This window comes from Macaca nemestrina, chromosome 14 (assembly GCF_043159975.1).
Source record: "Macaca nemestrina isolate mMacNem1 chromosome 14, mMacNem.hap1, whole genome shotgun sequence".
Lineage (NCBI taxonomy): Eukaryota > Metazoa > Chordata > Mammalia > Primates > Cercopithecidae > Macaca > Macaca nemestrina.
In genome coordinates, this window is record NC_092138.1 from 42,997,664 (window position 1) to 43,011,178 (window position 13,515).

Here is a 13,515-nt window from a genome sequence, read left to right on the forward strand (position 1 = left end):
GTTAAACTAATTGTGATTTACAGTTTTGTATTACAGTGTGAATGGTAAACTAATGGTGCTGTGATTTCACATTTAAATGTCTTACTTTTTTTTTTTTTTTTTTTTTTTTTGAGACAAAGTTTCACTCTTATCACCTAGGCTGGAGTGTAGTGGCATGATCTCGGCTCACTGCAACCTCAGCCTCCCGGGTTCAAGTGATTCTCCTGCCTCAGACTCCCGAGTAGCTGGGATTACAGGTGCCCACCATCACGCCCAGCTAATTTTTTGTATTTTCTGTAGAGACGGGGTTTTGCCATGTTGGGCAGGCTGGTCTTGAACTCCTGACCTCAGGTGATCCACTTGCCTTAACTTCCCAAAGTGCTGGGATTACAGGCGTGAACCACCATGCCCAGCCAATTGTTTTACTTTCACTAAACAAATGACAGGGCTCTTTTACACTTTAATTTTAAAGTCAGGCTGTTGAGGGAGGTTTAAATGGATTTCTAGATGTGATAGAAAGGAAAGACAGTTCTGCCTTTCACTGTTTTCTTCCAATAACTTAATTAACCTAGTATATTTTTATATCAAAACTTAAAAACTAAGATGGAAGCAACTCAAGTGCCCATCGATAGATGAATGAATAAACAAAGTATAGTGTATACATACAATGGAATATTATTCAGCCTTAAAAAGGAAATTCTGACACATGTTACAACATGGATGAACCTAGAAGACATTATACCCAATCACATATGGACAGATACTGTATGATTCCACCTACATGAAGCATTTCGTCAAATTCATAGAAACAGAAAAATGAATGGTAGTTGACAGGGGACTGGTAGAGAGAGCAATGGGGAACAATTGTTTAATGGATACAGAGTTTCAATTGGGGAACCCAAAAACGTTCTGGAGATGGATGGTGATGATGGCTGCACAATGACGTGAATGCACTTAATGCCACAGAAATGCACTCTTAAAAATGATGAAAATGGTCAATTTTATGCTATGTATATTTTACCATAATTTAAAAAAGCAATATATCTTGACATATTAGCAGAATAAATAAGAAAATCCATATAATTCCCCAACAGATGAAGAAATGCTTTGACAAAATTCAACATTCTCACAATTAATTAAAAACTGGTAAGCAGGCCGGGTGGGGTGGCTCACGCCTGTAATCCTAGCACTTTGGGAAGCCGGGATGGGTGGGCTGCCTGAGCTCAGGAGTTCAAGACCAGCCTGGGCAACATGGTGAAACCCTATCTCTACTAAAATACAAAAAATCAGCCGGGCATGGTAGCAGAGGCCTGTAATCCCAGCTACTCAGGAGGCTGAGAGGGACAAGAATTGCTTGAACTCAGGAGATGGAAGTTGCAGTTAGCCAAGATCATGCCACTGTACTTCAGCCTGGGCAACAAAGTGAAACTCTCTCTCAAAAAAAATAAAATTGGTAAGCAATCCAAATAGTCAGGTTGCAAAATCTGATGTGCCCAAACCATGGCTCTTACAAGAGCCTCCTAACTGCTTCACCAACCTAAGCTCAATGTTCTTCTTAAAACACAAATCTGATCATGTCACTTTCATACCCTTAGCTCCCGCTGCCTACATGAAGCATAAGGCAGTACATGGCTGCAGCAGAAGTTCTGTGTCCTGCACACAAACCCATCCAGCAGCTGTCTCCCACTTATCATTCCTTTAGTTCCAACTCTGACTTTGCTGGTCATCATACCACACTTCATCCATATCGAACCAGTTTCAGTAATATTTAACATCTCTCTGCCTTACTTCTAAGTAGCTTTCAACTTTTTCAAATTCCTCAACTATGTGGTAAAAATCTCCTCTTTTTAGACCTAAATCATACATATCCTCTTTTCTGAAACCATTCTAAAGTTCTCCACACTTGGAGAGCAGGGATTAGTTATTCCCTCTTTAAAGCCTTCAATGTTCTCTATAAGTATCTATCATAGCACGTACAATATTCTAACGCCTTTAGGATTTTAAATGTCAATTAGCTTACTCTCTTAAACCTGCATTAAGAACAGTAATAATATTATGGTGTCTATGCATAGTGGATAGAGAATTAAAATAAATGTTTGCTACTTCAGTAAATACACTAGAATAATAGTTCTCAAATAGGCTTTGTAAAATCTCTGCCTTATCAATTATTCAAGAAAAATGGGTTCTATGGCCAATTAAATGTGAAAAATGCTACATCTGATAATCTCTTAGTGATTCACAATGCTCATGGAGTATAAAAGATATTGAGATGTAAAAAGAAACCTGTCTTCTTAAATTTATCTCATTCCAAACTTTTAAACTTGGAAGTCATTTATAACTCCTATTAACATCCTACAGAACTAATATTTTGAGTAATATGGCATCAGAAACACTAAATTAGCCGATAAAATAATTCTAGCATGGCTTAGATATCTGTCTCATAATCAATGAGTTATGGAAAGTTCTGCAGTTCAAGCTTTGTATCATCCTATTAAACATAATGTATACAAGAAATATTACAACAACATAAATATTATCTGCTATAATTCTTTGTTTAGCTGCTGTTGGTAGTACCCCGCCACCATCAAATGGAACAAAATCTTGGCAACCAAGGCTGAAATCCCACTCACCAAGTAAGCACTGCTGGATTCCTCTGCCAAATCTCAAAACAAGGAAACAAGACCCTGCCATAAGATGTCAATGTAATGGGTAGTGGTTGGTTACTTCACAGAAAGAAAAGGATCTCTGATACTGAATTAACCATAGAGTCTTGGGCTGCATTTGGACACTCAAAGCAACTCATCTACCACCCTATTTATCAAAAAAGAAAGGGCTGAGTCACATGACTGTATAACTCAATGAGAGAACAAATATGCTCTGCCTCAACAGTTTTAGCTATTGTAATTAGGATATTTCTACAGAAAGTCTTCTTTGCCCAATTCAGAGGGTTTTGTGGTTAAAATAGGACACAAAAATCCTGCCACCTGGGAAGTCCTACTGAATAACTCACATTTACATTTTGGTGGTGGCACACCTGGTTGTCTTTTTAGTCTTTCTTTCAGCGAGTGAAAGAAATTAAATGCAAACTGACTTATACATCACTGGTTCATTCAAAGAAACTAATAATTTAATTTTCCAAAGAATTTAGAATTCCAAATTGCTGAGTTTTCATTTTCTAAGAATTCCTTTTCTGATTTGCTGTTTCATACACAAACAATTCATATATCTTTTACTGAATGTAAATGAGGCTTGTGAATACTCTGAAATAATTAAGAGAATGAGGGATTTCTGCTCATACGAAGTAAACAAACCTGTAAACCATTTCAGAAAAAATAATGAGGACACAGAAAGAAAAACCATAAAAACTACAGGAAAATTTCTACCATCTGTTCTCTTATCTACAGCAAAAAAATATTGAAATTTACCATGTTCAATATTTCCCCTTGTCAAGGGGGTTAAGAAATAGGTATATGAGGAAAATGAGAAACTTACCTAGGCTAGAATTGCCTTTGGCTATATTAATAGTCCTTTCAAAAGATTCTTTAGATACATTTTGAAGCATGACACACTCAGCATTAGAGGCCAGGGAGCTCTGTTCAAGCAGGTACTCAGAGCCCTGTAAGAAAGGAAAAACAAGCCACAAGTCACATGGAAAGGGAAACTAGACTTTGGAGTGTGATTTCAACATCACGCACATTCTCTAATTGATTGTGCTTTATTCTGCAAGAACCTGCAACCAAAACAAGTTCATAGGTTGCTTTCTGAAAATCTTAGTGCCAAGAAGCACTCATTCCAAATGAAGAGAATGGCCAAAATAACCCTTCAACATTCCCTACCTCATCATAAAACACAAACCATATCTTTAAAATATTACCTTTCCAGCTGAATCGGGTAGCACAGAAGGAAGTTCTGCACTTGATATAACTTCACTTGGTAAATGAGATTCAGTCCACACTATTGTGTTTTCACATTCATATTGCTGTTCAATAGCATTTGCAGGTGTGTAGTCATTTATAGTAAAGCCAGAAGCAGACCCCATACTTATGTCTACCAAAGGTGTATTCTCATCCTGTCTTTGCAGGAGATTCTGGGTATATAGTTCCTCCAAAGACATATGCAGATCAAGTAGTGGATCACAAGAATTTTCAATAACATCCTGGTAGTTAAAAAACAAAACAAAAGAAAATGAAAAATGTGAACAGAATTACATCACTTCTTAATGAACAACTATTTAGTAAAATGTAAAACATAACATTTATTACTCAAAAAGCATTAACAAACACAATTCTTCACTTAGCAGGTTTTCTGCATATCTTTATTTTCATAAATGCTTTTAAATATATTTCCTGCAAGTCATACATCTTATGTTCTACTGCGTTATACTTGTACAAGATACTAAACATAAGATCATTTAGATATAATACTACGTTATATTTACAAATAAAATTATTCAGAGTTTAAGTTACATAGAAGAGCAAGTAGCATACTCCCAAATCTCACTTAAAGTGTAGTTTGTGTCCCATCAGTCTGAAGTTCCTATTTATTATGAGATCAAGAACATAAAAAGTATGACATTAATTGATTTGGACTCATAAGAGCCTCCCAGAGAAAATTATTTTGATAGGCATTTATAAGTATTTATGGAGAAGAATAGACAGCCTTACAATTCAAATTATCATAGGAAAAATTTGCATAAATACCCTGTAAGATATAACAGAAGGAACAGTAAAATGGGTTGTCATAAAATGTAGGCTCTAAATCCAGGGTCTGTTATTAACAATTTGTATATCACAGAACCTCTCTTGGCTTTATATTAGATAATTTCTACAATCCACTGAAACTCTAAAATTTTATAGTTCTATATAAATGTGTGTATCTACTTACAACAGATATATTGTATCACTTATGTGCTCTGGGAAAGCAGTCGCTTCACAAACTGCTGTTGAATAAACATATCAGTTTTCCCTTCAATTCTTTCATTGATAATTTTAATGTATAAAAGTAGCATATGAACATACTATTGCATAAAGGATTCAAGATACAGACATATATTGTGTATGCATATAGAATACAATACGAAGAGTCTTTGCTATGGCTTCTACTTCCATTCCCTTCCCCAATAAAAATGGCTGGCATCAGTTAGGTGTTTATCCATCAAATTTTTAATGCATTTGCATAATATATACATATAAGTACACATGCACACACTCACACATACAAGCAGATATACATATATTTTTAAAACTAAACACAGCCATACAATAAATAGCATTGTTTTTTTTCTGCAGTATCTTTTCATCTTGATGTGAGAAATTTCCATGTCAATTTAAAAACAAGTCAACTTCAATCTTCTTATGGCTGTAAGTTATTCCTAAATATGAAAGACAGTGGTGTGTCGACTCTGAAGCCAGGATGCCTGAGTTCAATTCCTGGCTCAACACTAATTAAATGCTAGAGCTTTGACAAGTTACTTAAACACTATGCCTTGACTCTCTCATCTACTAATTGGGGAAATCAACAGAAACTAATACAGGACTGTAGGGAGGACAGAGAGTATTAATCTCCACAAAGTACTAGAAACAGGCCTGACTTAACAGAAAATGTGCAATAATTTTTAGCTACTGCTGTTATTTATACTCTACATCTTTGTCCATATGTGTGAAGATATATTCACTATGAATCACTAGAATTGCAATGGCTGGTCAAATGATATGCACACTTAAAATGTCGGTACGTGTTTTTAGTAGAGACGGGGTTCCACCGTGATGGTCTCGATCTCCTAACTCGTGATCTGCCTGCCTCGGCCTCCCAAAGCATTGGGATTACAGGCGTGAGCCACTAAAAATACAAAAAAATTAGCCAGGTGTGGTGGCTGGTGTCTGTACTACCAGCTACTCAGGAGGCTGAGGCAGGAGTATGGCGTGAATCCAGGAGGCGGAGCTTGCAGTGAGCCCAGATTGCGCCACTGCACTCCAGCCTGGGTGACAGAGTGAGTCTACATCTCAAAATAAATAAATAAATAAATAAATAAATAAATAAAAAATAAAAAGTTGATAATGTACTGCTAACTTGTCTTCCAGTTTTCTCTCACAAAAGGACAATATGGGAATACCTGCTAATGAATCTTGCCAGCCCTAGATTAGTTTGGCAATCTGATTTGTAAGAAATATATTCATTAGTGTTTTATTATGTGTGTTCCTGACAATTATCAAAGATAAGCCACTTGTATTTCTTCTGTTAACAATCTCTTCAAATTCTTTATCCAATTTTTCTCAGAGTTTAAATTATATACAGAAGCAAATACCTCATAATTTCAAATTTCACTTAAAATGCAATTTAGTTCTAATCACTTTGAAGTTCCTATTTATGAAGAGATCAAGAGCATAAAAACTATGTTATTAATTGATCTGGATTCACAGGAGCTTCCAAGAGAAAACTATCTTAATAGGCATTTACAGGTATGTATGGTGAAGAACATTCTTCTCGTCATTGGCATGGTCTGAGTATAAAGTCTTTGTGATATACACTGCAAATATTCTTCCAGTCTGTCACTTGTCTTTTAGTTTGTATAGGTACTATTTTGTCATGCAGAAGTTAAATTATCTCTGCAACCAAATTTGTCATTTTTTTATGCTTCTGGGTTTTATATATTACTTAATAAGTCCTTTCACACAAAGTAAATGAAATGCTTTCTAGTATTTTTCTTCTTTTATAAATGCTTTATTTTACATTTTAACCATCTAGATTTATTTCAGGGAATGGTGTGAGATATGGGTCTGTCATTTTTTCTTAAAGGGGTAATTAATTGCTCCAACACAATTTATGACACTCCTCTCCTTGAATGCAACTTTTTATCTCTCTAGAATTATCAGATATTCCTAGCACAAAGAATTGAGGCAAGTGGAAATATTATATAAGCAATCAACATCTGTAGTATCCTCAGAAACAAATGATAGGAAGGTATCATCCTCCACACTCCCAGGATCTAAACAATAACCTATTGGCTCCCTCACCCAATTTTGATAATTTTATTCTTAGGAAAAACAATAATGTACTTACTACAGAATTGGTTAGCTTCTATATTACTAAATTAATTATAATAATTAGTAAATCATCTCCCCCATGCCTCAAAGATAGCAATCAAAATTGCTTTTCATTAGAAAAAGAGGTCAAGTCGCCCTTGTTAGCTGGGGTGTACTGTAAATGGTATAACAGTCCCATGAATAATTCATGAAGGAGTTAACACAGACATGTAGAAAAGAAAGAGCTAATCAACACAGTAGACAACATACACCCACTTCAGAAACGTTTCTGGTTGCTCAACAACCAACTCAGTTTTATTTTTAAAAGTCTTATGGATCTAAAAGAAAAACAGTTCTTCCCTCGTAAGAGGTACAAAAATAACCACAATTTCCCAGTGCAACTTGATATCTAAAGTGAAGTATTTCAAAAGTCTATATTAATATGTGACTTCGCTTGATATATTCTTGTCCTCACTACAAAATTAGAAAAAGGTTAAATTAAAATGTCAAATGTACTTTTTTAAAGTTCTATTTCTTAAGTGCAATGCATAAATTAGTTAGACTTGCGCATATTATTTACCCAGATAATATATTTACAAAAACTAACTAAATACACGAACATTCAATAGCCATAACCTGCTTTTCTTCAATAAGCAGACTACCAGAGAATTCTTATTATACTTTTAAAAAATATATTGCAACCACAGCTGCTCCAACTGTCCTTCTCCAACTCTTTCTGAGATAAAGTACACTTCCTTTATTGTTTTGACACTGATCCTACTAAGGAAAAAGGCAACATCCTTTAAACCTTTGAGAGTCTGCAATTTTGTCACTAAGACTCTCACAGTCACTCTCATCATTTTAATTAGAGTGATTTAGTTTTTTATTCTAACCCCATCTGCAAAAAGAACAATTAAGAAATAGTATCAACATTCTAAACATGGATGTGAAGGCAATAATATTTTATGCCAGACAATGACTCTAAGAATTTGTAAGAATGTTCAGACTACTAAAAAAAATCATTAAATCTGTTAGTTGAGCTGACGTACAAGGTGCAAAAGGGTTCCTATCTTGATAAACATCAAGTTCAATCTGCCTTAGAATAAAAAGTATTTCCTGGCAGAACCGACATTCAAGAATGAAGGATGGACACCATGTTGGTAACAATATTGTCACTGGACAGAGTGAGAGTATGGGTGTACACCGGAGGGTAGGGTGTAAAGGTGTGAATAAGGAGTAGAAGGGGAAACTTCAATAGATATTAAATCTGTATCCGTTGTATTTTTAAAGCAAAACAGAAAAAAAAAAATGTTCTAAAAACCATGTTAAGATTTTAAACAAAAGTCTGCAAATTTATAAAACAATTATTTCTGCATTTTGTCATATCTTTGGAGGTAACAAGGGAAAAGGAGTAAAATGATTAACCAAAGAAATAAAACTTAATAAGAAAGGAAAAACATGGCTAGAGCCATGTTGCTTTTAAAATCCATACTTCAATGACCTGCCTCTATTAAGCCAAATGCCATAGAGGCAGGTATATTTTTCAGGTTCTTGAGTAACAGCTATTTCCCATAAATCTTTACATGGTAACTAATCAAATTAAACAAACACATACTCTTTAAAAAAAAGTAAAGCAAAATGGACCTCCAAATTAGATAATTTTGTGAGGAAGAGCCCCAATGTATGGCTGCAGCCCTTTAGTGTTTAGGCTGCCCTGAAGAGCGAGGCCTCCCTCTATGAAGAGTTTGTGCTGTAGGTGATTAGCACTGATCACTTCTGGTAGTATACCTGACGAAGGCCAAAAGACCATTCATCAAGGGGAAGAGACAGGTAAAATTATTTGTTCATTTCCAGTTGCCATTTAAGGCTCCAAGATTATCACATATTTAGCAAAGTCAAAAATCTAAGGAACCGCTGAGATCCTCACACTCTATTTTATCCTTTCAAATCAGGATAGAGGCATCTTTGTTTTTCTTAAAAATCATATACTATATGGTATTACTTTATAATTAAAAAGCCTTTAAGTAAGCTCACTTTTAAGAAAAATAGTCAATTGTAAATTCCATAACAAATCACCATTGGGTCTTTTTAATATAAATTTATTGCAAAGAAACAAGGAAAGACACATTATATACTTATTTTATTTACATGAACATTTTTAGTAAAAGTCTAGGTATTAGAAAGTTGTCCCCAAAAATATAAAATGTTGCAGAGATTTTACCATGATGTAGGAACAGTCCCACATTCTAAGAAAACTAAGAGCACACAGGAGTTTCACAATGTATTTTAAAACACCCTCATTAATGTCTTCTTTGTTGTTTTGTAGTTTAAGTATTTCAGTTGATAAACCAGCTTGCCAAAATTTGCTTCAACAAAAGAGTAAACTGCTTGGGGAAAAAAAAATAAATAAATAAAAAAGGAGGCAAACAGACTTCAGTAAGCCAATATGTTGTGCTGCATACAGCCAGCATTTGCCCTGTAAAATATATGCTTCTCAGTATGCAGACTGTGTAATCCCTTTAAGTAACAATTACTAAGTTAAACAATGCAATCTGTCCACTGGCAAGAAGACGTGTGCTATGCTGTGGATTAGGAGATTCCATCAGGAGATGAACTCAGCTTCCAGCCCTGAGGCTAGTAAAGACTGAACACATTCCAAAACACATTCCAGACAGGACACAGCCAGACAGACAGTCTCAGGTGTGGTGAGAGAGGAGCATCTGCTCCACTCAAGATTATACCTTGCAAACCAATTCAAGGAGATTGCCCAGCATCACTTGCAAGGGTAACAGGTGCACCTTGAACATAAAAGAAAATGCTTTGAAAATGTTCTGGCTAAAAAACCTGTTAATCAGGAAAAGAGGAAAACAGTGCTAGACCTATGGAAATTCTACTCTCCAACTTATTCATAAATACCCTTCCCACTGACTTCAATTTATGCAGAAAATACGTATTTCATATATTAAAAAACATTGTCCAGTCTTTTCAACTTAATTTTAAATGTATGTTTATCATATATTTCCGACATAGAAAAATAAAGAAAATATATTCATATATGAACTGTTTGCCATGATTTAACATATATAAACATTCTGCCATATTTTCATCAATCTTTCTTCATAATATGCTATAATGTATTAGACACATAGCTAAATTCCCATACTTTCTTTTTTCTCCAAGGATAACTTCTTTTTTGAAGTTGAGAAGTATCCTGCCAACACATTTTTAGATTTTACTATACATATGTACACAGATATTCATAAAAAATATATGTTGAATTGCTTTGCATATCAATTTCCAAAAAAACAACTGCAAAAAATCAAAAGAAAAATGAGCAACCCAATACAAAATGGCCGTAAGATATGAAGAGATCTTTGATTAAAAGTGAAAAACAAATGGCCAATATTATGAAAAAATATTCATTCTCATTAGTAATCAGGAAATCCACATTAAAATGGCAAGATACCATTTCATACCCAAAATACTGGAAACATTTTAAAGCATTACTTATTCAACATCATAGAGCATGTCAACAATAAAATTAATATAGTTGGGGCATTTATGCCAATAATCTATTTCTAAAATATGAACGGCACAGATATGTCAAATAGTGACTAAATTCTCCATTCATATCCAGTGACATAAACATAATTTACCATTCACTGTGTTTTTTTATGTACAGTATTCTTTGGCATCATTTTGTATAAAAACATATGATAGTATTAAGTTTAACTTAGCTAGTAAATGTTAAATTAATGCAAGAAATATTTTACTATTCAACTCTGCATAGAAGTCAGTTTTAAAACCATTAAGAAAATAAAGTTATTCTTGTAATTTTTCCAAAGTAGACACTGCTAAAAACACAACTTGAGAAATATATGATGTTAAATTTTTCTTTCTGACATGCAAACCCTAATCAAAGTTTTGAGTCTCTGTGTCTATCATTCTCAGACACTAAATTTAAATAGCTTCTAGTAATCTGAAAGCTACCCGACCAACACTGGCTAAATGAAATTGTACTTTAATCCAATAATGAGTCCACAACTGGAGAAACATAATGTCTCCAATATGTTATTCCCACAACTCCCCATAAGGACTGACCTCTGGAAAATTATACACAAGACTTTCCTATAAAAGAAAAATGGGTATTTCCTTTGTACCTTAGGAGAAGACGATGGAAGGGAAGAACCATAGTTCAGGCCATCACCACAAGAACTGCCATGAAGAGATAAAATAGAGGTTTGAGTAGAGTAGATGCTGTCATTATCAGGAGAGTATTGAGACTCGAATGTGGATTCATCTACTAAGTCAGCATCATTTGTGTCCACCTAGAAATAAAACAATAATGTTAACTGGGAATTCTGTTCTATTACATATATGACAAACTCCACTTGAGACTAAACGGCAAACTGGTAACATTCTTTTATCTATTATATTTTCTGTATGCCCTCTTCACCCTCAACAGAGACTGCTAATGCAGCAGAAAAAGGATAAATAGCCCACCTGCAGTAGAAAGTGCTGGCATACAAAGTTATTTTATTTCATCAATAAAAGGGCTAAAGGCAACAATTAACAAAGGGCCTGGATCAAGTCTAAGTTTAAACAGTTCCATAGTTAAGTAAAATATTTACTTTCTTCCAGTTCCCACGCCCAACTCTTATAATTTTATAATAAAATTACGTCATAATTTTTCCTAGTCAACTAAAATAAACTGTTATTCAACAAGGCAGCTAGGCAATTATATATTTGTAAGCCACACTAAAACTATATATTTTGTTTAAATTATCTTGAACTAGATTTTAAAACCATTCAAGTTGCAGAAACCAAAAAGAAAATCTGTGATTTCATGCTAAAATTATACTAACAAACAAGGGGCCTAATTATGATCTGGTTATGGTGAAGCTTTAAGTTATAAACTTGTTAGAAAATGCATAAAGAGTGAGATAGAGAATTTCACTACATATGCTCTAATAATCCTATTGTTGTCTTCTGTCACAGAGTCAAGATTAATATTTAAATCAAGATGAGCTTGAAGTTCTTTTTGCAATTCACTCAAAGTCATACCTCAGAATAGGCAGAACTGACATATATACTACCTTTCTCTGATATTACCAGCATTTTCTGTCTATCTTGGCAAAATTCCATATGTTCTATTTTTTTTTCTTTTTTTTTTTTTTTGTAATTTCAACGTATTGTTTAGCCAGGAGAAGTTAGAAGAATTGTAGCATTGTATCAGGTCACGTTCTTACAAAAAAACTATTAAAAATACCTGTGGGCCATTTTGAAATGATTTTCTCTTCAAATATATTTCATAGGCCTAATAATTTAAATACATGTTCAAATTCACTAATGAGTCACTATGTGGAGGTTGACCCTTACAAATATACATAACATACAACAATCTAGATAGATGGTATTAACTAAGCCTTGTGTCATAGATTACAATACATATTTAAGTAACATTAATGAGAGAATACCTCAATATAATTTGTATGTATACTGCTGGTATCTTAGGATCTTAGGAGAGACATTAACAATCAATTCATTTATTTACCATAGAGATAAAACACTAAGAGTCAAAGAAGTTGAGTGACCAGTCCAAGATTACTTAGCTGGCTAGGGAGAAGACCCAGGATGCATACTACCATTATAAGATGCCAAGCTCACATAAAAGTGGAACTAATCTGCCTTTTGATTGGGATCCATTTAAGGAGGTTCAAGGAAGCCATGTAAACTCCAGAGAATATTACTTCATCGGTACTTTAGAAACAATCATATATAGTATTTGTATCCTGCGACATTTCAAAAAGTATTTGCTATGGCTGGGTATTATTTAACACCACAGTACCTTACGTAATTTGTTGTATATACTAAGCTCTCTAGTTTTGAAGTGCTAACATAATACTCCCGGAGAGCAGGGCCATACGTTACCTGGTATGTTAAGTATTCCAGTGTGAAATTGTTGCATTTATTATAACACATACAAAAACTTCTCAAATAGCTATTTCAAGAGCTTGCAATTTAAAAATATTAACGAAAGGAATCGTCTCCCCCAAAATTAGAATCAGCAAAATGTATATATAGTCAAAGAAATAATTCACTCTGTTTTAAAGCAAGATGTGTGCAGTTATAAACACATAATGAAGAATTTAACAGGTTTTAAACCTTTCTCCAGTCTAATGAAACTAAAACAAGTATTTAAAAAACAAGTATATTCCTTTTTAGCAACAGTGCACAATGTCTGCCCCACAAAAAAAACGTTGAGTAAGGAACCTAGTTCTAATAGTAGGGGTAATGTGAACAGGATGTACAATTTGTTGTATTTATATTGAGTAAATGTCATATGTATATTTATGCTTGGTATTTAGCTTTATCCTTTAGTTATTGATATAGCATTGTACCCTCTACCAGAAAAAAAAAGTTTCTTAAGGGCAGAGTGGCTCCAAATACTTTTATTCCAATGGATACTATTTTAAACATCAAAAAGAAATGAAATTTTAATTTATAATTTTTC

The 13,515-nt window shown here is 34.0% G+C and overlaps 1 protein-coding gene across 24 annotated transcripts in view; it reads right to left on the minus strand.

Moving 5' to 3' along the window:
• The window catches only part of LOC105489102 (multiple PDZ domain crumbs cell polarity complex component), a 175,392-nt gene that overhangs the window by 68,397 nt on the left and 93,480 nt on the right, over positions 1 to 13,515 (minus strand). For all 24 annotated transcript variants that reach the window (XM_071077786.1, XM_071077783.1, XM_071077781.1 and 21 more), the window contains 3 exons: positions 11,162 to 11,329; positions 3,854 to 4,135; positions 3,472 to 3,595 (listed from right to left, as the gene is read on the minus strand). In XM_071077786.1, coding sequence (XP_070933887.1) covers positions 3,472 to 3,595; positions 3,854 to 4,135; positions 11,162 to 11,329 — 574 coding nt within the window. The remainder of the gene's footprint in view (positions 1 to 3,471; positions 3,596 to 3,853; positions 4,136 to 11,161; positions 11,330 to 13,515) is intronic.